This window comes from Coturnix japonica, chromosome 6, assembly GCF_001577835.2.
Source record: "Coturnix japonica isolate 7356 chromosome 6, Coturnix japonica 2.1, whole genome shotgun sequence".
NCBI classification, from domain to species: domain Eukaryota; kingdom Metazoa; phylum Chordata; class Aves; order Galliformes; family Phasianidae; genus Coturnix; species Coturnix japonica.
In genome coordinates this window covers 5,635,777-5,661,927 of record NC_029521.1, presented here as the reverse complement: position 1 = coordinate 5,661,927, position 26,151 = coordinate 5,635,777, and the positions used below count along the sequence as shown (strand labels likewise).

The 26,151-nt window shown below is 41.2% G+C and overlaps 1 protein-coding gene across 3 annotated transcripts in view; it reads left to right on the top strand.

Annotated features, from left to right (window-relative positions):
- Positions 1-26,151, top strand: part of PRKG1 (protein kinase cGMP-dependent 1) — a 316,142-nt gene that overhangs the window by 29,685 nt on the left and 260,306 nt on the right. For all 3 annotated transcript variants that reach the window (XM_015866196.2, XM_015866197.2, XM_015866199.2), the window contains exon 2: positions 11,969-12,135. In XM_015866196.2, the coding sequence (XP_015721682.1) occupies positions 11,969-12,135 (167 nt within the window). The remainder of the gene's footprint in view (positions 1-11,968; positions 12,136-26,151) is intronic.

Here is a 26,151-nt window from a genome sequence, read left to right as displayed (position 1 = left end):
GAATTCTTGGAAGGTATAGCTGTTGTTTGGGATTTCTGCTGCTTAACTTCCAGCTGTGTGTGCTGGGTGGATCTGACCAGAACTTGAAATGAGAGCACCTGTGAATCCTGATTCTGTCTGGCACTTCTTTGTTCTCTGCGACCCCTCCTGACTGCAGACTTCTCTGAGCTGCTCGGGGAAGGAATATGACAACCATAAAACTGAAGCTCAGGGAGATATCAGGGAGACAGCAGCTAAGTTTTGGATTGCACTGTTGTGCTGTCTCAGAGCACTCAGTATCCGCTGGACCTCAGAGGCTGTGGTAGGAGAATATCAAAGCCAAAACATCACTAGAAATTCAGTTTCCCAACCTGGGTCAGGTGAGGAATTTCTTGGATGTTGTGGGTTTGCAGCAAGTCACAGCATTTAACTGTAAGTGCTGTTATTGGATTTGTTTAGATAGATAGGATTTCATTGTTCCCTCATGCATTTGCTGCCTTTCCTAGAGTCCTGTGGGGGCTTTTTGCAGTGTTAGCATCTCCGTAGGTGCAATTAGCTGTGTAATTATAGTGGTCTTGTGCTACGCATTTCTGCTGTGGCATAATCATCAACGTGATTGTCAAAACTGTTTAATTTGAAGTTGTGATTCAGAGATGAAAAAAACACCTCCTAACTGCTTTGAACAAAAGCAGGGAAGGGCTGAGGAAAGTGCCTTGTTGGATAGTTGTGTGACATCCTCAGTGATCTGTATGGAAGTGTTTGTGGTTGGGTATCGCTCCTTTACAGGAAGATGGCAGAAGGCAACTGTTGTGTGCTGGGGACCCAGGTTAAGCAAACTGCTAAGCGCTTTAACTCCCTCTTAGCCCTGTTTCCTCACTTCCCAGCAGTTTATTTTCATGCCAAAAGGTAATACAGAGGTTTTTCCTTGCTTGACAGCTGATCAGGATTTATAGCTGTGGCTTATCCAAACAACCTGTTAAAATGTTATGGGCTGTTTCAAATATAACAGTTGTCATAATTCAAACGAAGAACAAATAAACATTCATTGTCATGTTCTACTCAGTGTACACAAAACTGTGTGCACACGTCAGCTCAGATTGGAGGGACAAATATTAGTCTGAGATTTCTCTCTCTCTGAAAGGCGCTGTCTAAATATTCCTTTTTAATAATACAGAGGCATTAGAGCTCCACAGACTGCACCAATTTACTTGACCTTTATAAATAGAACAGCATAGTATCCCCCCACTGCGATAAAAGAAAGTAGCATGCGGATTTACTCTTCACCATATATAAGACTTGTTATATTTTATTCCTTGACTTTAACGGCAGGTTGTGCAAGTGGAAATTGGACAGAACAGCACAGTGCGTGCCAGCTCTCAGATCACTGCCAAAAACCAGCAGATTTGTATACATAAAACCGACAGGTGAAGACTATCCTGTCTGTAAGGCCTCTTGCCTTTGTTTTTAGCTGAATTCTGTGAGTTATGGTACAGGAGGGAAGAAATATGTGATATGTTGGGTACCTTGTGATGTTGATGCCACTCATGGCTAAAATCATGCGCTGTAGAGAACAAAGAATGGTGGAAGCCAAGTCTTAGTAATGTGTTTAGCATCTCTTTAGGGACATTACAAATAGTGTTTTAGGGAGCTTTTGTCTTTAGGTTTGAAGATGAGCAAGTGACTGATAATTTTATTATCGTAATTAAGGTTTAGAATTGAGCAAGTAGACAAAACCGAGTAGTTACTTCAATTGCAAGATGTGGGTAGCTCTTCTCAGTGTTTCATCATGGAGAAACTACAAAGGTTTATGTTTCTGGAGTGAATCTGCCTCACAGGAACGCAGGTAAAACTAAAGTGCATTTCCAAAGAGCTGTTTGTGTACTGCAGCTAAGCCAGCTTAAAGATGTTAGATGAGCAGAGGAATTTCATTTAGAACAGGTGAATCCTGCACAACCCCGTGGGTGACCTGCACACTGCGTGGGATAGGGCAAATAAGCTGAAGTCCTTCAAAACTAAAGAACATTTGGAACTCGTTCCAAAGGCAAGCTTTCAGGTGCAGTTCTGTGGATGCTGATCTTTCTGCTCTTGGATGTCTGTTGCATTTATGTGTTTTCTGAGGACTTGCGTTTTCTTTTGACTTTGAGGCAAAGAACTGTCTGAATGTCTTTAAAACAGTTAAATGTCTTGTAAGTAAAGCTCTGCAGGTCTATCAGGGTTAAAGTCTTCTGAATTATTTCGGCTCACTCTAGTAGTTCCTGTTTCCTATTCCAAAATAACTCCTTGGCATGCAGATTCTCTCCATCTCTTGTTAGCTCTCTCTGTGTATTCCTTCATGTAAATATTTCCAAAACGCAGCCTGCGTTCTGTGGAACAAACTGAAATGTGAGAGAATTGCAGCGATGCTTTTCAAGGAGCGAACAAAACCGCATTCCTAATTCTGTACAATATTTGGGACAGAGGAAGCTAACTGTTTCCCTAGAGAGCCGCATGTGGGAGGACCACTCTCACCAACTCTTTGTGTTGCCAGCTCTGGTTTTCTCAAGCCCAACGAAGGAGCTGAGTGGTGGAAGGGTAGAGAAAAGGAAACCATGATGCAGTGGGAGTGTCAAGTGAGGTACTCAGAAGAGAAGGAAGGACGACCCAAAGTTGTGCTCAGAGCAGGCATTTTTGGTTTTGAAGGTGGTGTAGGAGGGTGCTAAGACATAAGGGTGCTGGGAAAGAGGAGAGTAAATACAGGATAGTAATGCAAGGAAAACAAAATAAGCATGATGCACAGTAGGCATATGAGCAAATTACTTTTCTGTTCACATGGTACAGATAAGCATCACTTGATTGTGTGCTCTTTTCTGGCTTAATTTTTCTGTCTTTTCACTATTTTGAGGTGTTTCTCCCCTCCCTTTAGAGCCTTCCAGATGGTCTGCTCTTAAGGACCTTGGCAGCAGACCTGCAGCACCTCTTCATTATAAATTACGGGCAGCAGGGCCATTGATAACTGCCCACAGCTATAACATATGTTGCAGTGGGTGCTCTGAAATTGGTGCATGATAAACCCATCCATCTCCTATGTGTCAGACATTGTAAGTATTTTGGGAGAAACGGTGAACGCTGAGATATTGTTAGTACTTCATGCTGAATTATGGGATACCAATGGCCAAGTAGCATCTTCCTTAGGATTTCATCTGATATAACAAATCCTAGATGCGGGACATCATTTGTAACAGTGAGTTGGTTCTTCAGGGTCTGCTGCTTGAGGATTAAAAAGATAATCTTTCCTGCAGCTGTCGGAGCTGTCTTGCATTCCTCTGAGTGGGATTCAGGTATTTTGGTATTTCCTTTTGTGTGATTCTTGTTGCTCTTTGTTTACCTATCAGCACATCAGCACACATCTGCCCTTTATACTGTTGTGCTTGCGTTATTGTCATCCCATCTGCGTTCCCCCAGTCTGCATCTGCAGTGCTTGAAAGGGAATTCCTCACCCCCTGCTGTGACAGCAACAAGCTCCAGCTACATTTCATGCACCCTGCCTTTGAGAGCGGAGCCTTGTTGCTTTGTGCTCAGCCCATCTTATGATGACAAATATTTATGTCTCCCATCACTCCTATCTCGACAGAATGAATCTTGAGCATTCCTGTCTTATTAAAGGGATTGCTTTCTTGGTTCTGGAGGAGGCAGAATAACAACCTACTTAATGCGTGTTGTAGACTATACTCCAGAAGCAAGCGGTGCTGTTTCCTGTTGAAGTGGTCCTGCTTGTAAAGAGCAGAGCTTTCCTTTGGGAGCACCTCAGTGTTTCTCGTGCTGTGATTATGGCTTGCCCTTCTGCTAGGCTGTAATGCCAGTGGGTTACAGTTGCTTGTAGGGGAGGGTGCCTTACACTGCAATCATCAAAACTTGCTCAGAGGGATGAAGTCCCAGGTGAGCATGCTGTTCCTTGGCCTTACCTTGGCAGTACACGTTTATGTTGCTGCCTCCTTTTGCATGTGTCCGTTCCTGTTAGCATTCCCTGAGGGCAAGTGGTGCCGTAAAATGTGAGGTTACCAGTGTGCTGCTAGTGCAAAAATATCCTCTTCTTTACAAGAAATAGGATGTTTCCCTTGACAGTGTGCTTTCAGGCCGAAGTGCCTGGAAACATTCAAATCCTCTGGAGGGCAGTTATTTTGATCAAAGGGGAGCCATTTCCTAGAGTCCTTGAAATCGATCCATCTTTTCCTTGCCTTCCCTTTAAACTTGGTACCCTTCTGATGTCAGTTTTTTTGTACGATTGCTCTTCAAAACAATTATTTTAACTTCTTTCTGGCTTGCATTTACTCTTGGTTGGATGGGGTGGAGTTGCAAAAATCTGTTGAGTTTATCTCTGAATAGTATAAGTGTGAAATAGGGGGATTTATCTGAATTTCCTGCATCTGTAAAGGTTATCCTTCAATAGACAGTCTGGGACTTTATGGGTGCTGCACTCTTGGTAGACTTCCTAAGATAAGTTTGAGGAAAGATTGCTGCTGTGAGGATGTTCTTCAAAGCTCTGCTGGAGGGATGGTTGGTACTCAACACAGTGGAAATACAGATTAGAAGGTAGTACTTTGAATGTGACTGTTTATCTCTGATCTGATGAATAGAGAGAGACTGCTGGTGGTTGGCTCCTGGTATGATCCCCAGCCTCCCTGCTTTTCTGTAGGCAGCGTATGAGTTTCCTGCTGCTGTTCTGTCTCCATTTAAATGTTATAAAGTTATATGACTTGGTTCCTTAGAGTTCATATCATCTGCCAAAAGGTGCTTGTCAGAATGTAATCTGGTTTATTAGTAGACTAGACAGAGCCTTCATGATGGTGCTCCCATAGCTCTGCTCAGGGCTACTGTGTCCCCGAAGCGACCTTTCTGAGAGCTGATCCAGTGTCAGTGCTTGCCTCTAAATCCCTGCAGCCTGCTCCTTGGCTCCTGGCTGAAGATGCTATTTAGGTAATCCCATACTTCCTTACAGTATTTGTCTCTCAAAGCATGGCTGCTAACGTCAGTCCTTTTACTGACCCTTAAGAAAGGAAGAAATACTTCTTCTTCAATTCCTAGAGATATTTATTGAAGGACTAAGGCTCCAAGTGCTCGTCTGCATTCTGCTCCTGAACACCTATATTCTTTAAACCAGGGTCTTTGCCAGGCAGCAGAAAAGCAGAAGTAGTGAAACAGCGTAGATGGTGACAGTGCCATCCATCAGAAGTGTTAGGTGAATCAGTAACTGGCGTTAAATCTGTCACCTTTATTTCATAAATCACATTTTCTGTGAAGGCCCGTGCTAAACCTACAGCTGTATATTTGCACTGTCGTGATATCTTTCCCTGCTGATGCTCTTCTGCTGAGGAGGAGCAAAGTGTTTTTGCAGAGCACATTCATTTTGCCTGGACAACAGCACATTTAGAAAAGCTTGCAATGTGTTTGTAGCCTCTAATCCAAGAGACAAGAGCGAGCTGTCTCTGCTCAGAGGATCTCTAATTGGATTTCTGCATCTATTTAAATTAGGTTATCATCCACTTGGCAGATTTCCTGCTTTTTCCACCAGGGTGAAGTCCATCTCTGCAGCAGCTATCTGTGACTTTCTTCTCCAGGGCATCTGAATGCAGTTCTCTCTCTAAGTGTTCATTTATCACTGTGAAGCCATGCGGACCTCAAAATATGCTAATAAACTTTGGGAAACTGTTTTAGTCGCCATTTAGCTGCTGTCCTCATACCTGCCTCCAGTCAGCTTGCTGCTTGGAGCTGCCAGGAGTGGAAGTGTATGTGGATAATTGTTTGATTGATGGAGAAACTCTTGCCCTTAAAGTAGGAGGTTCTTTCCTAGATACATTGCCTTGACCTTCAAGATGTTTTGCCTGGATCTCCACGGCTTAGTCTTGCAAACTGAACCTTGCTGGAGGAGTTTGGGTGTTGCTGCATCCCTTGGTGTTGCAGCGTAGGGGTACATATGTTTTCTTTGCTATTTCTGTAGGTGTGAAAAAGTCTCCAGCATAGTTACACTGGATGTGAGCACAAAAACTGTGAGATGTGTAAGAACACCACCCCTCCAAAGACCATGTTGTTTAGCCAAGTGTGTAGCATGTACCTTGTTCGGTTTGTCCTTTGGCATTCATTTGCTATGTGTGTTCACCTATGACAAGCTGCCCAAAGTTTCTGCTGCTTCCTTCATTTAATAAAGTGGCTGTTCGATCCTGTGGGGAGGTATTGGTAATGGCTTCTCAAAATGAAGCTCGTGTGGGAGTTGTTCAGAGGTGTCAGGCATCTAAGAAGTAGGCAAATTGTGATGGGAGGAGATGATTTTCTTGCTGACAGTGCCAAACATTTCCAGTATCTAAACCTGGGTTTTTGTAGGATGGAAAATAGTAGACTAGAAAAGGGTGGTGAAAATCTGTGGGGTGAGATATATTTGAATACAGGAGTTAACAAAAAAAAACTTCCCCACGGAACCTTGCCTACAGCATTTGCATCCTAACAACAGTTTTCAATGAGAGAAATTCAAGGAGAAATTAACATTCTTTTTCTTAAATTGTTTTACTTCTTAAATGTTGAATGCCAGAATGTGATATAATGAGCAACAGTGTAAATGAACGGCATGTTTTACTGATATATTTAGAAGTACTAAGTGGAGCTCTCTCATCAACACGTTCTCTACGAAGCTCCTCTATTCCGCAACTACAGGTCATATTTACATATAAGCAAAAGGGAAACATGGGGTTTATTTGCCTTTTTTTAAAGGTTTAGATCAGGGCACATTTGCTCTCCCTGTTGCCTCTCTAAACAGAATGTTGGCTTAAATTGTTTTTCGTGTACTCTTCCGAAGAACACGTGCTTCCATCCAGCTAAGCAGTAATGGCCTTGGCTCAAGATGTTTCGGATCCCATCCAGGAATGTTCTCTTGCGACCTGAAGCCTCACCACTGCTGTCTGTGGTGGGAAAGGCAAGCACTGTCATGAGCATCAGCAAACATAGTGAAGGCTCTGTGTTACTCCGTTCTGAACTCGGGTCCTGCTGTATTTCCAGTTAATGGGACAAGAATAGCTCTCCTGAGTTATATTTACATTTCCCTTTAAGGAACGTTTAAAGTGATCTTTGTCCGTAGCCAAAACAAACAGCTAATTCAGAGTTATCAGCTAGTAACGGTGTTGCAGTTGAGCAGCACTGAGACTTTACCAAAAGGTCTTTTCTGTCCTGTCCTGCTGCCACATGGTGCGTGAGTCTTAAAAGAGGATCCATTTCTCCTTCTGCAAGCTATGTTTTTAAAGCCAGCCAGCTTGCGTTTCTATTGCATTGCTATCATGCAAGAAGTACCCACTGCCAGCCTGCAGTGCCAGATCTCCTGGGGCACTGCAGGGGCAGACCTCCACCTTTCTGTAATTGACCTGTCAGAAATAATTCTCCTAACAACATAAACGCTTTTGTTTCAAAACCACCTTTCCCGAGGGCAGCGGAGCTTGAAGTTGGTGGTTGAGGGATTGAACAGTCATCCCTGAAAGTTATGCTTGCTTTCTCTCTCTTCTGCAGGAGCTGAAGAGACACCCACGCTAAATAACAGCACAGGGAAGAGATTTCAGCTGTGTAGCTGACAGTTGTTTTGATATCCCGGAAGGCTTTCTGATTTCTAGGCTCTTGTTTTTAAACCTCTGTGTATTTGACTGGCCGTGCAGCGGTGTTCGTAAACAGAAGATGAAGTGTCTGGATGAATAGGTGTCTGTGTGGGATGTGCAGCCTGCCTGTAGATTGAATAGTCGCTCAGTAAGCACCAGCAATTGTACAGCAAGGCTTTTGTGCCGGACATGACTGGTTTTTGGAGGATGTGGGCTTTTTTGTGCTCAATGTGCATCTTTAAAGAGAACTTCTAAAATTGCTATTTTACTGAACTTTTCTTACTGTTTTCTTCCCGTTGCAAGGTTCAGCCGTGGCTGTGATCTCCAATTTAAAATGGTTTTGGTACGCAGCTGTGGCATTGTACATGTGAATGCTCTGTCCCTGCTTGGGACTGGGTGGTGTGCAAAGTCACATACATTCTGTATGCTGTTCTTCTGAGGGGCTCTCACAGACTGGCACTAATGTTTTCGTGGATGAAATGCATTTATAGCAAACTTCTTACGGTGCTTTTTGCATGACTTCTGCAAATGAGGATGCAATTAGCTTGTTCCTACTGATGCCTTATTAGTTAGCGTGATGGGCTTAAACTCATTTGGGAACGGATGTATTACAGATGATTATGCCCTTTTTACTTTTTAATTTTCCATTGCTTTTGATCACTATTTTCTCAGTAAACATAGTTGCAGGTTTCTGCTCTGGAAAGTAAAGATGAGGGCTTCACTCTCTGCTCTGAATGGCCCTCTGCATTAGGAGTTGTTCAGTTGAGCCTTAAGTAAATAGGGCCCCATTCCTGAAATGAGGTCACTCAGAAAAAGTCCATTATAAATACTGCAGGTTTATTTTGTTTGCAGGTTGTTTCTATTAGAAACTTTAATTAAAAAATGCAGACGGAGTACTCTTCAGCAGTAAGAGGTATTAAAACAGCTGTATCTTGTTTAAGCCGCTTGCAGGAGTGTGTTTTTGACCATTTTAGGTACCTTTCCTTTTCTATCAGACTTGTGTGTTAACACTTCTGCAGTGAATGCAGTTTTCATATAGTAATGGAGATGATTAAAGAATGGTGTGGTTCACAAAAGCATTGGTTCCGGGTTAATTGGGAATTATGAGCTAATTTATATGCTTTGAGTTTCACATCGTATAAAAATAAATAGAGAAGAAGAGAAATCTATTTACCTGGAGCTTCATCTGTGAATTACATTGAAAGAAAGCTGTGTAATAAAATAATGTGGAAATTGCTGAAGGCCCTGTATGCACAAGTATGTGGGAACGGTAATCTACATTGCATGAATAATTTCTTAAATTATTAGACTGACGAATACTCTCTCGCAGGGAACAATGGAGTAAATCTTATTGTAGCTATGACAATGTATTTTTAGTAGCAACTAATTTTCAAATACGTCAAGCTAAACTTCGCTTTATATTTCTTATTTATTTTTTTTTGAGGTGGATGGAATATTTCTAAATGAAAAGGTGTGTGGCTTACAGGCTACAGAATGTGCTGTTGGTGCCCTGTGCTTTCCCTTCTATTGCTAGCACGCTTCTGCTGTTAAGAGCGTTTGGATGACTTAGTGGACCTCTGAGCTTTCAGTTTCTCCAGTATTTCTTCAAAGTAATGTTGGCCAGTGATGTCAGAGGTTGATGTTGGCGGTACGGCAGTAGTGGCTGAATCTTCCCACCAATATCCCATTACATTTTGTTGCCTTGTGACAGATGGCAGCAGAGGGGCAGTCTGACAGAATGGTGTCTGACATGGGAGTGGTTATGAAGCAAAGATGTGTGACTGAATTCTTCCACGTGGGAATAAATGGCACCCACTCACATTCATCAGTGCTCACTGAATGTTTATGGAGACCAACTGGTGGGTGTGAATTGGAAACAACGGTGGCAGTGTTGGAATATCACAAAGCTTGAAGCACGCGGGTCCCATAGATACTCACACAGAAACAGAAGGAACGCTGAAGGTTTGTCAGGACCTGTTGAACCAATAGGAGGCTGCAGGTGGAGGTTGCCAGGATTGCATCATTACCAGTGACGAGATGTAGTGTCACCACTATGAGTCAAAGTGGCAGTTCATGGAGTGGTGACATGTGAATTCCCCATCAAAGAAAAAGTTAAAGGCACAGCCCTCAGTGGCTGAAGTGATATATAGTGTCTGTTGGGGTAGGAAAGGGATGATTCTACTGGATTTCCTGGAACTTGGAAAAGTCATCAGCTCTGACTGCTACATCACAACCCTGACTAAGCTGAAAGCTCAAACTTCCAGAGTCAGGCCAGAGAAGAAGGCAGCCTTTCTCCCGCAGTGTGATAATGCCAGATCTCATACCAGTTTGAAGACTGTGCAACACACTGCTAATCTTGGCTGGACTGTCCTACCATACTCACCATGTGGTCTGGATTTGTCGCTTTGTGACTTCCATCTGTTTGGACTGATGAAAGATGGACTGTGTAGGCAACATTTTTTTAGCAACTGTGCTAAGAAATAACATAATCATAACAGTGAGATACAATGGACCACCTCTGTTGGTGCAGATTTTTCTGAGCACAACATACCAGCATTTGTTTATTACTGGTGAAAATGCACAGATAATAGTGGTGATTATGTTGAGAAATAGTGTTTTGTAGCTGAGAATTTGCTCTCTCAAAGAGTGTTATTGTGCTCTTTGTTGTAGTTTCCATGGAAATAAATAGGAGGCATTACTTTTGGAGCAACCTATGTATGTTGTAGAGAAGAGGTTTTTGATGCCACAAGTCTGTTGGTTAGAGCTACTCTGAGGCTTTACTCAGAATACTGTTAAGCTCACAAATTCCAAACCTTAGTTCATCTTGCATATATTTTGCTGCTTCTCCCCAGAATGGATTTGTAGCAGATATCTTAGTCCTTCTGCTGCCCCTTTGCTGCCCTTTAGATCAGGCAGACCCTTTGTTGTTCTTTATTCCTACAAGCACAGCATTGCTTCTTTCTGTGGGCCCTAAATTAACAGGAAGGTCCAACATACCCATGTCTGAATTCCTTGCATCTCTTGTGACTGTTTTTCTAAGCACCCTTCATGAAAGGCTGACTTTATTTTATCGGGGATACAGTCTTATTTTGAGCCTTGCAATGGAACAAATAGCTGGAATTGGAATGCTGGCTGATATGACTACCGTGAAAGCTTTTATTATGCTTTCTTCTTCAGCATGCTGCTTGAGTAATGCTAGTAATTAGTGTCTTTGTTATGAGGCTTATGGGGACCTGTGGGGGTGGCTGAGACCAAAAGAGCCATCAAGGCACAGCATAGAAAGTCTGCTCTTGCTGTACTATGTAGAACAAATAAGGAAAGCAAGTTATCTGCCTTATAACCAACCTTCAAATTATCAGCTTCACGCTACTGAAAGCAATGAAAGAACAACGCAGTTTTCTTCCTGGTGATTTTTATTTGCTTGTGCAAGGAATTAGAATGATAGCACGTGAAGTTAAACTAAATTTCTCAAGAACAAATTTTCTGTAGCAGTCCATTCCTCCTTGCAGACAGTGCTTGAAGTCCAGTCTACTTTGCATTGAATGCTTCAGTAGCTCAGTGCTGATGGCCTGTTGTGTAAAGTAGAGCATTTTGGAGAAGTGAGTGCACTCCAGCTTTGTCTGAACCCAGATGTAGCATCCTCCCTTGATCCTTTCCATAAGTTGCTCTAGGAGGTCTTGCAAAGTGTCATAATGTGGTGGTTACAGTCAGATCGGAGGCTTAGCCTGTGTTGTCAGAAACAGCCTCTTCCTTTCTAAACCTTGCACAGTGTAGAACTTCAGACTGTTAAACCAGTTGCACGCCAAGCCAAAACTGAGTGTCTAATTTTGTGCATGCTAATAAAACAACTGAATTTTGCCATTAGTCATCAAAGCAATTAATTGGTGATGTTCAACAGTGGTGCCTTCTCTGCTGGATGTTGTGGTGTTTGGAATTTGATTAATACTCAGGGAATCACTGCACCATCACACGCTCTTGTGTGATCCAGTTTGTGTGATTTAATAGGAATATGATAAACTATGCAGTAAATCGTTGGGCTTCTTGTTTGTGTTTCCTTTCACTTTTTGTGTATGGAAGATATTTTGGGTAGCTCTGTTATTCTTCAGTGTTATTACAGATGTAGCTAAAAAGGGATCTTGCAATTGCACGACATCTATTTTCGTTACGAAACTGTATCTAAAATTATTTACAGAAATCATTGCAAGTTATTATTTTTTTTTCATCATCTTGGATTCCATCACATTTTTAGGGAAAAAAATCTGGATTTATTTTGCTCCCAAAGATACAGTGACTGAGGCACTGTGGGGTTGTGCCGTTATTGAGTGTGGTGGATGAATGTTTGGCTAAACCATGCTTTTTTGGTTTTCTTTTCTGTCCTGCAGGTCCAAGGAGCTAATAAAGGAAGCAATCCTTGACAATGACTTCATGAAGAATCTGGAGCTGTCTCAGATCCAGGAGATTGTGGATTGTATGTATCCTGTGGAGTATGGCAAAGACAGCTGCATCATCAAGGAGGGAGATGTGGGTTCCCTGGTATATGTCATGGAAGGTATGGTTTCAAAAGCTGGTGCCTTTTTCCTTTGTTTTCCAACATTCATGCAGATGAGAACTTTATTTCATGGGAAAAATCATTTTGAAGAAGGAGACTAAGGACATTTTCTAAATACAGTTTTTGAAGAATTTGTGCAGACTACTTTTGCTTGGAAAATTCCATGCTAGAATTGTGTGCCTTCCTATATAAAGAAAGAGGGTTAAAGCTCTTAACCCAGCACTGAGATCTGTTGGAATAAGCCCCCACTAAATATAGTTCTTGTGCTTTAAGTCAATACCTATGCTTTGCTATATCAATGGTTGGCTTAACAGAAATGGTGGTGTTGCGGAAATGGAAAGTGACTTTAAAAGGAGGAGACTGTGGTAATAGCTTGCTACCTTATAGAATGTTGTGAGAATGAGCTTTTACATGTTGATAAAGCACATGGACATCTCTGCAGAAGCAATGTGTTTCATAATAGAAAATGGTATTTTTCTGCCCTGTGCACAAAATGAGTATAGCATCTGCAGTTTAGCATGTCTAATTTGTCACAGTATGTGCTGTGGCAGGGTTTTATCTTCTTGGTGAGATATGAATGCAGCCGTGAATGTTCTGTTTTTGGGAGCCGTTGGGTTTCTGAGAGCCTCATAGCTGGATGGGTGTTGTCAGCACTCCGCTTTTCCAGAATGTCAGCTGATTGCATTTTGTGTCTTATTCTGTTCTTTAGCTTTGTGTGTTGAATTGGGTATATTTTTTTAATAGGGGATTTGTGTTTCATCTGTAGGAGTTATTAGGCTTGATCAAACCTGATGTCCACTGACTGCAGTGTCCACTTATCTCTTTGGCTAATGTCTAATAGCGAGTTCTGAGGTAAATGTTGCTGTTTTAATTCAGTTAATGCAACAAATGAGTTCCCAGCTTGATTTGATACGGTACATGTAGACATACAGTTATAAAATCTCTTGGTACTCCTTAGGAAGGAGTAGACCTGCAAGCATTTTGTCCAGATGGTACCCAAGGAGAACAGAGGTTTCCTGCTTGTCTGTGCCTTTTGAGCAAATATGAGAGAACTCCAGAATATGTACAACTTGTGGGTTTCTGTGTATTTATACATGCACAAATTAATTTCTTAAATTGCCTTTCAAACAAAAATATTTTGGAGGCAGTAAGCCATCCTTTAAACATGGTTTCCTGCCAAACTCTTAATGCTGTATAGTTGCAAATGCTCTTTGCTACTTTCCCAAAACATCTTTCAGGTTCTGCCCTTTTAAGGTTAAATCCTTTCTCATGGCACAGCTTTAAGTCTTCCAGCTTTTAATATTTACATATTTTCCTCATTCAGATATGCCCACTCCAGCATTACATGGAAAGGTGTGGGTTTTTCAGTCTCACATTTAGAATACAGAAACTATTTTATTGAGGTGCGAGATTTGTCTTAGCATTAGTAACAAACTGTTTTAAAGCGAAGCTTTTTCTGTTTTTTTAAATAGAGAAGTTTTCATATTGCACAACCCTGTTTCCCAAACGCCATCATGTTGGAGGTATATTTCTGCAGTGTGTCTGGGTTTGGATGATGTCCCCTGATGAAACCTCATAACAACAGGTTGCACTTATCTCCCGTTCAGTGCTGTTGCGTCCTTTGAGAGGAATTCTGGGGGATTTGTGGCCAGACCCCTTCCCGCTGTTGTTTGAAGCACCGAACGTTCCTTGCAACTCATATGGCCTTTATTTGATATATCTGATATTGTACTATTACTGTGGCTTTCCTGTTTCTAATTATTCCCTTGACTCTCTTCTTCTAAAACAACTCTATGTCAAAGAGAACGTCATGGCTTTTGGGCTCTTCAGCTTGTTCCTGCTCTTCTGGCAGGTCTCTGTGTGTGAGGGCAGGGTTGGCTCACCCCCAGGATTTGGTTGGTCTCGTGATTTAATTTAAGATTATTTAGACAGCTATGTAAATATGTATAATGCTTTACAAACAAAATTATGTAGAGTTTATGGTCTATGTTTAGAAGTAATGCAATGAGTGATGGTGAAGTAATGGAAATGAGAGATGATGTTATCAAATGGCTTGGTTTATGGTTGTTAGTGTGGGCTCATTTGCTCTTGTTGGCTCTTATCACTGTATCCTTTCAGCTATTCAAACAAACAGACAAAAAACCTACAACCAATCAACTATAAACTTTATTCTTCATAGAGTTCTACTGAAAAAAACACAACTATATGAATATTAGTGAGTGATACTTTATTTTCTTAAAAACTGCTTAAGCATTGCAAATGTTGTTTCGATGTATTCCTCTTTCCTTCCTTGCTTGTGATGAATATGAATACAAATTAGTCATGTTGAGTGTTTGATAACCAATACTATCATGCAAATTTCTAATTTACGATTCAGCATTTAGACAGAGCCTCTAACCAGAAGTCTGGGTTATATATGGGAGATGTTTCCTTAGACTAATTATAAATCGTAATTTAAGTAAGATGGATTTGAAAACATCCATCACTTTCACTGTTGCTTGCTGCATTCCCTGATCACTGTGAAGCAGCAGTAGTCTCCATTTTAAATTTTCACTTGTCTTCATAAAGCTTATTAGGCCTGAAGTCTCTATGATAATTATGATCCCTAAACATTTGGGTTCTTTGTCTTGAATGTGAAGATACTTACTTATGTGGCACTTTGTGTGCTTGGTGAGTCTTATTTATTGTATTTATTGGGGCTGAGATTCTTGGAGAAAAGAGCTCTGACCACCTACAGCAAAAGCACGCCTTCGGGCTGTTGAAGCTGGGAGTGAAAAGAAGGCTGAATGATCCTTGGCTTATGCATGTGAACTAGTCTCTGCTGGCTCTCTGAATGCAAGTCAAGCAGTTTTGAGGATAAAATAAGCTTACCAAAAATACTACCTTTCTTATTAGTGTGTGTGCTGCTCTAAGAGTGCCTCATCAGCTTTTTGTGATAAAATAGAGGTTTCTTTTGGAGTGAAAAAGGGATTATCTCTCTGTTGGTCAGTTGTATTCTGCCTCTAGAATCTGCCACCGCCCTCGTTTTAAGTTTAATTAAGAAACAAAAGTTGTCCAAGCTCTAGTTTCGGAGGTTTCATTTGGTTGACTTAAAGCCTTTTTTTGGGAATTACTTTTCAGAAATTGCTTAAGAATTTGGAAACCTGGAAAGGTCTCTCTTTGAGAGATGCATCTAGATCTGTACCGTGTTGACAGCTTTGAGTTATGTGTGGGTGTTACCTTGTGCTAATGAGGATAAATGTGATATCTCACATCTGAAACCGAATGTTTCCTCTTTTGCTCCCTCTCTGTCTGAACCTGTCAGCTGCAAGATGTCACATTTGATGGCTGCATTATGAAAGGAAAATATGTCAGCAGAGCTGCAGATAAATCAGGTGACACTGTGCAAGTTTTAGGCTCTCGTGAATAACAGTCATGCCACTATAAACAGACGTTCTGATTTATTTTAGGAACTATATTAACAGGTGTAAGGAGTCCTTCTTTCATGTTGGTTTCTATTCCCATGAATAAATGGAAGGAATATAACATTGTGAGTGGAGTGGAGGGAACCTAAAATACTTGAAATGACTGTTTTGTAGCTGCTGATTTTGTGTTGGCTGTGTGCAGTAGCATCCTCCTCCTTGGCTCTTTGTTCTTCTGCAAATGAATATTGAGATTGCACTAAAACTCCAGAAGCTGAGCTGAGGGAATCAGCTCTACCAGCACCTGTTATGCTCCTGGTACTGGAGCTATAGAAATGAAAGAAGCAGCTTTGAGAAGAGCCCATATTGAAAACAGTCTAGGCTTTCCTCAGCCCTTATTTTAGTAGTTTTTCCGCATAAATGTCTGTGAATTTAATTTTATTGTCATCTTCAGTCAAGAGGATTCTCCTCTGGGAGACTTTGTTCCTTGCTTTACTCTCTATAGCTTCTCCAAAGTGATGAAACATCTAATTATGCCTTCCCATGGGGGGGATGGGGTTTGGGACGTCAGAGAAGTCTTGGGAAGGACCACACGCCTAGAAAGTGCAGGATTTGCAAGGATATCAGGCTCATTGTTTGCAGAAGAATATGAGCACAGTCACTGTAGCCATGTGAACTACAGAGAGGGATGCAGGAGGTTGTAGTAGATGTCACAGCAGAAGTGGCAGAGCTGTCTCAGATGAGATCCTCAGGATTTCAAAGCAGCTCTTCAGTCTGTTGGGATTTCTGCCAATTAATCAAAACCAAAGAAGGCTTATAAATACTGTCTGTCTTCCACAACACATCATCTTGATGCTGCCTGGAGCTTATTGTAGTTTTTGCCTAATTTTTTGTGATGCTGTAAGGTCTTATCATCATTCTGTTGGCCAGCGTTCTTATCTTCATTCTCATTTCTGAAGGTGTGCTGGAGCACATCATCCTTTTCTCTCCCATTTGCTTTTGGCAACTGTGAAGTTACAGTTTGTTTTGTTTGTTTTTAACTGGGAAATGAACACTGCAGGCTCTTGGCTCCTATTTGATCATGACAGACATTCAGTCTGGCTTTGTGTCACCCTCTCTCTGCCCCCTCTTTTGTCTCTTTTTTGGACTATTTTCAGTAAGAATCTGATTTAATAGGATGTAATTGGTCTTCTAGCCCCAGGGTCTTCTGAGTTAGCTCCTTCTCAGAGGATTTGGTAGGGCTATTTTATCTAAAGGAGAGGGAGAACAGAGATGAGTTTTGGATTTAAGGAGGCTCTGTGATTTGTTCCCAAGTACAAGCACAGAATAGGAACAATAATGCAGTCACCTCAGTGCGGTGTATCTTTTAACCTTCACCACCTTTATTATTGTGTTATTGTACATTTTGTTTGCAAGAGGTCCCTGACTTTATAATGGCCTGCTACTATTGCTGTCACCAAGCAATGCAAACTTCTCCTGGCTCTGCTGGTGTTCTCCAACAGTGAAGGTGGTCATTGTTCATCTCAAGGAAAACTGTACATGACTGAGGTATTTTTGCACTTAAAACTTACACTGCCTTTCACTATGAGTGTTTTAGACTCTGCCTGAACCTCTAAAGCTCTTCTCAAGGGGTTGGATCTGCCTTTCCAAGCAAACAGTAAAAAATAGCATCTCCTAGCACAGATGTTAGATGGCTCTTGAAGTTGGAGAACATTTACTCAGTGTCCATAAGGGGCACTGTGTGGGAAGAAGTCAATTAGGTATTTGTGACTAAGTGGGATTTTCTGCACAGCATGCCAACAAATCCGTAGTCTCTGAAGAAGCAGCCTCTCATAGTTCTTTCCACTAGTTGTGTAAAAATCATCTCTGGCATCAGTTTCTTTTTCTGCTCATCTACTCAATGTTTTCTGCCTTTTCTTTTTCATCATGTTGTAGAGTCAGATCATATTTTTTCTTGCCATCTGAGACCCTGCTCCTCTCTGGCATCCTGCAGCCTGTGTGGGTTCTCAAGAGATAAGTTTCTTTCCCAAGGAAATACGTGGCTTAGTGGCTCTTTTTCCTTTGGGAAATTTTCATACCCCCATCCTTGATTCCTCTCCAAATTCAGTCCAGTACTGACATCACAGGATCTTTTTGTAAGGCATTCCAAACTTAAGAAACTGGCTAGGACTGCTGCCTTCACTCTTCAGATCAACTCACTGCAGAGCAAGCTGTGTTAGGACCTTCTGGAGGGGGCAGAGGCAGAGATATCGCTTGTCATTTCAAGCATGTAAGGCATCTCAGAAGCCTTCAATTGGTCTTTCATGGAGCTAGTGTTAGTGTAAGACTTGAAGACCATCTCTTGGGCAATGCAGATGCATTGAAAGAGTACTACTAAAGCTCCTCACAATGTGAATTTAAGTATGGATCCAAGGAGCAATGGAGTTTGCCAACCAGGTTTCAATGATATGTTCTGTCGTTGTGTGTGTTCACATCTCATGCTTCATCCTTCCAAGTACAAAGCCCTAGGAAGGAGTCTGTAGGGCAGAGTGAAGGGCTGAGATCTTAGGATTGTTCAAGTGCCTCACAGTCATCACACACTCACCTTTTGGTTGGTATTTCACTTGAGGATGTCTGTGGAGTTCACTCCACCACCTCCTTTGGAGATCAGGCATGTTTCTAGCAGTCAGTTGACTTTTTGAGACCACTTCTTGTTTGGCCTGAATGTCTGCAAAAAAACTTGGTAATGTTTCTTTGAGTTCTGCTCGCCTTAAGGAAGCAGTTCTGTTGGTTTTGCTGTTGTTTAGTAACTGCTCTTGTACTGTTGCCCATAATACCATCGTGCCCCAGTCTGAGGCATGCTTTTTATGAATGCAGCATGAAAATTTGGAGCTCTCAGAAGGTCACTGTAACTTAAGCACCGAGTCAGAGAAGCACTTGTATGACTGCTGTGGTAGTGTGGGTCTCAAACTAAGATCTGCTTCAGCATTTCATTAGGAGTGTCATGCATCCTCATCGGTTTCTGGTCATTATAAAAGTAGAAAACATGTCACTAATGATGCAAATACCTGTTTGTTAACTTCTGAGGGCATCTTACTGAAATGGAACATTATTCCAACTGCTTCCAGTTGTAATCATTACAATTCATCATGCAATTTGATTCCTTTATTTTCCTTTTTCTTTCCCCAAAAGTCAAAACAAAACACATTTATTGGTTAAAAAAACCCACAACTAATTATCACCAAGTCTTTTCAAACAAGTAGATGAAGTGCTGGCTCTGGTGTGGATGCTGCATTGCTATGGCTTGGTTTTGTACTCTTGTGACCTAGTCTGTGTGAGCACCGTTACAAAAGGTTTGTTCTTGTGTTTTTCCAGATTGGTATATGAACTTAAAACTTGGTTCTAGCACTCCTCCAGGATTGAATGTTCAGAGCTCACTGTGTTAGAGCCTCGTGCATGGCTGGTCTCTTAGAGAAATGAGATTGTTGTGCACTTCTGTTTTCATAAATAATACATACAAAAGCAACTGCTCCACCTTTATCACCCAGTTTCTTATTTTACAGTGTCTGAATAACTGTCTCTCCTAAATGTAGTGACTTATTCATATTGGACAGACAGAAGTGTTTCTTGTGCTTATTGAATGAAATGTTCATGAGGTCAAATAGGATATGAACTTATGACTGTCCACAGAGGTGGTGTTTTGTAGACAGTGATTGTGCTCATTATTAGATACAGCTTGTATATAGTAATTACTTTAAGGCTATGAAACTTACTTTGCGTTTAAAGTATGAGTAATGGGGATATATAAACAAAGTACTGAAATATCGCTGCAGGGGGCTACAGGAGATGCTCTCTTTTATCCTGTCTCCAACAAAATTACAGGTTAGTATGTATCTCAATAAGAGCTCATATGAAACTGATAGGCTTTGTTAGCAGTGTTGCTGAATTAGAGCAAACCAGGCTTTGGCGAAAGGAAGATTATAGTGTTTTGTAAAGACAGTGGGGACACTCACTGTCACCTGAACCAGGACTTAGGAAAGAAAGTCTGAATAAGTCTCACAGGTATTAGAACCCAAGCTTGCAGAGCAAAACTACAGCTCATACAGGAGCAATGCAGTGCTGTGACTGGTGCCCTGCATCCTGCTCCACTGCTCAACCAAGGAGCTGCGTGGGATGAGCAGATTAATCAGCACAGGTTTTATATTGACCTCCTCATAAAGAATGAACAAAACCCCTACTCTGTTTAATTTGTGTTAAGTTTTGGCATGTGTTTGCACTTAAATTCAAAGGGTGCTATTTGATTAAATGACTTCTTCCCAGTAATCAAAACTTAACCTGTGATTAGGTTAAACTAGCATTTGGTAGCAGGGGTGGAGGAGGTACAATCAAGTCTGGGAGCTAAGGACTTCAGACCTATCCATTGCTTCCTGGTGGCTATGTGATAATAATAATCAAACCACATCCTGTGTCTCAAGGTACTCACAAACACTGGTTGGTGGTTAGCAGAGTCTGCACGGTGTTTAATGCCTTTATGTGAATGCTGCTATGCACCCAACTAACTGAGCCTGACGTGTCTGTCCTCATTCAAATCACGCTGTCAGCATCAGCTTCGCCTTTAGATTCAGCAGAGAGCAGCTGGCAGGCTCTTAAGCAATGCTTTCGAAGTTCTAGTGTCAAGATGACCTGAAAATATTTCTATTTTAGAAATGAATGTCCAGGGTTTTTTTTGTGACCTGCTCATGTACATAGTTATTTACTGCTCTTGACACTTTGCTCATCATTAGATTCTGAGCAGACTGCAAATTAGTTTTCCAGTGTAGTGTTGCAGCATAGTATTGAACAAGGCTGGCGCAAATTCAGACCAAGCTTTAGTCTTTATTACTGGGGAAGAGTATTCAGAGTTTATCAAATAGATATACTGCTCCGTAAGTGCATTCGTATTCATACAGCCTGGCTCATCTGTAGGCTCACAACATAGTGCTCATTTCTCCTTTCCAGGGCAGCGAATGCATAGGTGTAACCCCTTAAAAAATAAATGGATAAAATGATTTCCAACATTTTCTCCTCACATTAGATCATAGTTGTTGAAGGACTATCTGTTTTTCTGTTTCTCTGCGTTCTTGGTGGTTGTGCAAAGGCTTTTGTCCTGAAGCAGGGTTTTATTTACAAAATAAATTGGTTAGATAAAGCCCTATTCATTTTATTAATAGCAGCTGAAAAGGGAGGCACAAATGTATTTGTCTCCTCCACTGTTCCATGATTCCCCTTTGCTGAAACTCCCACAACTGAAACGTAAAATAAAAGGGCTTTTCATTGTAATAGTATACATGAAAGTGTCTGGATTTTGACCTTTGTTTCTGCCTGTTAAAATACATGGCTGTATAATTTAGACTGGGTATGTCGATAGAAAGACTCCAGTGTTAGCGATCCAAACTATTGCTAAAGGAACGTTAGAGGCAAAATTGTTCTCTCCTGTTAGGTTTGATTCATTTTGAAATGCCTGTTTACTTTGAAAGCTGATCTACCAAAGAAAAAAATTGTGTGTGTGTATGTGTATATATATGTATATGTGTGTATATATATATATATATATATATATATGTGTGTGTATGTATGTATATGTATATACATATATACACACACACATACATGTATATATAAAAGTATATATATATACACATATACACACACACACACATACATATATATATATATATATATCAACCCTGATAGTCCTGTGCTGTTTCTTACTGTGCTGAGTACAAAGGGAGCTCAGAACTAACAGTTTTGGAAAGCAGAGAGGCTTCTTGGAAACTGGAAAATCAGGTCATCTCTACCTTGTAGGATGTTTTTCTTCAAATAATCTGGAAAATAAGAGGGTAAAACCAAAGAAATTGGGAAAGAAAGGGACTGCTGCTCTATAGAAACCCAGGGTCCCAGATTGGAAAGTACCCTGTTACAGATTGGAGCAGAAGGAGTAGCCTTCAGTTTCCTTGTTTTTCTTCTGGTTTAATGTGTTGGTCCTGGTCTCCAACTTGATATTCTTGGGGAAAATGGAGGATTTTGTTCTTAGGAAACTGATCTGATGTTTTGCTGTCTAAAAGATTTATGTTTTGCACTGTATTCTTCTAAAATAATGGAGATTACAATGTTTCCCAGCAGCTGCTGTTCGTAGCACATCCAGACAGAGATTGTAATTAAATGCCATCTGAATATATAGGAATTTATGATCAAAAAACTAATAAAAACAAGATGCTTGCCATCCTTTTACTGAACACTTTTATAACCTCTCCTGACTGAAAACAGCTATTTTGTGAAACGACTAGAACATGAAATGGCTCTGGGTAGGCTTTCTCATATTAAAAATATAAACAGCAGCTGAGGTTTGAGATGATGCAGATCTGGAAAAGCAATAATCCTGGTGTAGTTATGCAGTTGCATCCTTCCAGTGGAGATCCACAGGGGACTGCTTATCAGCTGCTCTTATCTTGAGCGAGAAGGAAATGTGAAGTTCTTTTCTGGCTGGGTTGAGGTATTCTTTTCTCTGCTAATGATGTATGGCTTCCCAGGTTTTTCTGAGCTAATTGTGTGTGGTGTTGCTGCTTGTTCATCAGCCTTTCCAATTCTGCCATTGCTCAGGGGAGGATGGAGGCATCTGGGAGCTTCAGAAAGGCCTGTGTTCATAAGCAGGTGAAACCTTACTGCAGTGAGCTGTTAGGCCAAAAAGTTGTGTTCCTTGCAATGTCCTCTCGTGGCAGCTGTCTCTATTGGAAAAGCAAAGCCAAACTGTAATACCACTAGAAGATCTTCAGTTGGAAGAACGTTCTGTGGTAAGGCCTTAATACCTTTAACCCTGCTGAGGGGTGAAGAACTAGTGAATTTTGGCACAGGCAGCCCTGGGAAAAGATTTCTATGGATCATGGGATGATTTTTGTCCCTAAGCCGTGTAGTTTTGCAGTGATCCATTGTAGTTTGGAGTAGACATTCTTTGGTTGTTGCTGGGCAGTGAGTATGCCCCAAAATGATAGTTATCTCCAGAGGTCTCCTGTAAGCACTGTTTTCCTATGTTGAAATTAGGACTGGACTAAATCCATGGAAGATTTTTTACCCAGGAATGTGTTTATTCCCAGTCAGTATGAGATAAGAGAAGGTGGTGTCCTTGGTGATGTTCATCTGGAGGGAACAACTGGACCTCGTGTCTGCATGATGAATGAAAAGAGAGGAAGTTTATTTTCTGCTTTTCATCAGCAGCTCCCACTTGTTATCAGTTGTCAGCTATCTGCGGTACATTGTTTTCCTTTTTGGTAAAAACAAGCCTTTTTCACAGACCCCACTTGGTTGGAAATATTTAACACTGCAGGGCAAACCTTGCTCGGAGGGTAATTTATTTCCTAGCTTTGTGCTCTGTTCTTTGAACAGTTTGTGAGGGAATTCAAACACTTTCATTTTCTTAGGTGCTTTTGGTGATGGTTGGATAGACTGAAGCATTGGGGAGTGCTGAGATGTCCCAGCAGATTTGCTTGTTACTTTACTCATTAAGTGTTAGTGGTAATCTCATTTTTCCATCTTACCTTCGCAAAATAAACACCTTTGAACAAGCAAAGGGGTCATTTTTTGACTGCAAGCCTACTGGGAAGAAGGCTGGCAAATCAAAGAACCAAGAGTGTGTACCAGTCCAGCCTGTGCATCAGTGTCAATAAATTAATTGAGTGAACAAGCACTCTGTCCACAAGCATCTGGGCAGAACTTTGTGGGGGAATATAGGCATAGGGGGCTGGGTGCCTCACTGCTGCACAACTAAGAGAGCATTTGAAACATGGACTGACTGAAGTTGGAAGGCTCCACTGGAGGCTACATGGGGGGCGAGGGGGCTATAAGAAGGAAGGGGAAAGTCTCTTTAGCATGATCTGTCTGGGAAAAAGGGAAAAACTAAAAGAGGGGAGATTTAGTTGGAATATAATTAAAATGTATTTTATGATGAGAGTATTGAAGCACTGGCATGGGTTGTATGGAGAGATGTTGGATGCTCCATCACTGGAGACATTCAGGGTCAGTCTGGACAGGGCTCTGAGCAGCCTGATCTAGCTGTGGATATCTCTGTTCATTGTAAGGGAGTTGGACTACGTGGCCTTTAAATGTCCCTTCCAACTCAAACCTTCCTATGATTCTGTGATTCTCCATTGGGGAGAGTGTGGCTGGTGTCCTCTCAGACTTTTAGCTGTGTGTGATGAGCTGGGCGGAAGGATGGATGGTCAGAGCCCCTTATGAATGGAGAATGAAAGGTTATGCCAAAGCAAGAATAAATAAAGAAATAAATAAAACGCTTATAGGAAGAAAATATAGATGGGAATAAATGTGAACAGAACAGTGTATTTATACAGGGACTTACTAAGGTCAGTAAGAAATGAAGCAATGAGATAAATGCTGTAACCTAGGTGACTTATGTCTAAACAGTCTGTGGGTTAACAGTTCTCAACTGGGCCTTTATAAACCCTTGTTAAGTTATAAGGATGTCATGTCTTAAATATACAGTTTTAGTTTCCGAATAGCTGTGATTTCAAACTAGCATTCAGGAGGCCTTTTCCATAAATCTTGTATTGTATTGCAGCATGCGTGAGTGCTGTACTGAAGGCTTACTTCACTGCCTTGAGATGTGTTATGCTCTGTATTCACAACATGATGCAGATCAGCTGTCAAACTGTGGAGTATCTGAGTGAAGAATTGCTCTGATCTGAAAATAGAAATCACTCTAATATTACAAATTAATGATTTTGAAGAGCTCCATAAGAAGTAGAAAGAATCCTCATATATAAAAAGGTTGCCACAGACGTCTGTGTGGTGTTTGAGCACCGTGGCTGTCATATCAGCTTTACTTTTTCTTCAAGCCCTACCAAAGACCTGGTTATTTTCAGCTAAGGTTGTTTGGGAGGTTGCTCCCTGAAATGTCATTTTATAGAGCTGTTGGTGAGAAGGGATTTTCCCTCCGACCTTGCAGACTTGACCTCCAGTGAATGCACCTTCACCTGCAGGCTCGTCCAGAAACTTGTATGTTTTCCTAAACCAAAGAAATCCCCCTCTAAAGTAAGTAGAGAACAAAGTTTCACCTCTGTCCTTGTGTAGGAGAGTTTGTCTCATGTCCTTTGACAGTCCGCTGTGGGATTTTCAGAATGCCATCGGGAAGGGCAGAGAATCTTACTGAAGAATAACATCCCGAAGCTGTTAATAAGGGTTGTGAGGCAGGCAGAAATAAAAAGAAATGGTGAATGTGCCATTGTAAATCCACCGAAATAATCCTGTTAGTACAAAGGGTTGTGTCCAAAATAGGGAAGCATGCGGTGTGTACGTTTCTCATATGAAGTCAGTCCTACATAAGATATGCTAATAAATTTAATGTGACTGTCTGGGAACAGAACTGTTCTAAGGTGTGCTGCCGTGAACTGAATTAGATACACGCTGTTACTCGATTAGCAAATGACTTTTCCTTAATTACCATCCTGTCCCCCTTGGAAGCTGCAGCATCTATGGTAACAAATGTCAGAGTGTGGGGATGTGTTCCCTGGTATGAATGGCATTGGAAGAAGGCAGCCTCTTTCTCCCATAAGCTCCTGGGGGAATGTACAGCTGTGCTTCAAGCATGGCATCATTCTGCTTTAATTTTTGCTGCTCCATTGTGGTAAACAGAGCATATTTCAGTTCTGCTGTCAGTTCATTAACAACTCTATGGATTGAAGTTAATGGTTTCACACCAGAAACCCCTCTCACCTCTACAAATAAAGTTAATAAGGAAAAAAACAGCTATTCAAGGCTGTTCTTGTGATTTGGAAATGATCACAGAAAGGAAAACTTTGTTACGTATAGCAGGGCTGGCTAAAGGAGGCACAACCGTAGCAAATGAATGCTGAGTATCGACTTGTTGCATCTTGTATTAGTGGAGGAGTTACATGCTTGCTGGTTAACAGTAATGAGCACTGTTGCAAAGCATGTTTTGAGGTCACCTGTTTGCTTTGCCAACCCAGCTCAGCACTGTTGGCTCCAGTAAGTCTTGGGAGCAGGCTCCATTCTACCTTGGATTCTGCAACCTCAGAAGCCGCCTTTTTCTTTTTCTATCTTTAACAGCTTTTATTTTTTTAAGATCCCAGATTGAGTTTTACTTAATTTGGCCGGTATGTAAATAGTTTTTGTATGTGTAAGCTGAGCACAGTTGCTATCAGTGAATTCTTAGGACTGAATCTCCAACATTGCTGTTGCGTGGTGTAAGGCTTGGCATGTCCTCATGTTAAATCTCCATAGTGCTGATGCTGAATCAAAAAGGTACAGTAAAAGCTCAATGTGTAGTAGGGAGAGGGATGCTTGGATATGTGAACTAGCTTCACTTAGGAGAATGTTGTAATAAGTATTATGTTTCTTTTGAAGGAAGCATGTTACCAATATTTTCCCCTATTTCCTTCCCATCCTCCTTAAGAAGCCTAGTGATTACCAAATAAACATGGCCAGAATTGTCTGGGAGCAGCCACAGACGTAACTGTTCAACATCTAAGCCTAGTATCAGGGCTTGATGAGGAAAAATGTTAGCAATCTGATGACAGATGATTGCTGATGTGCTGAAATATTACTGTTGGCTTTCTCTAGGCTGCTT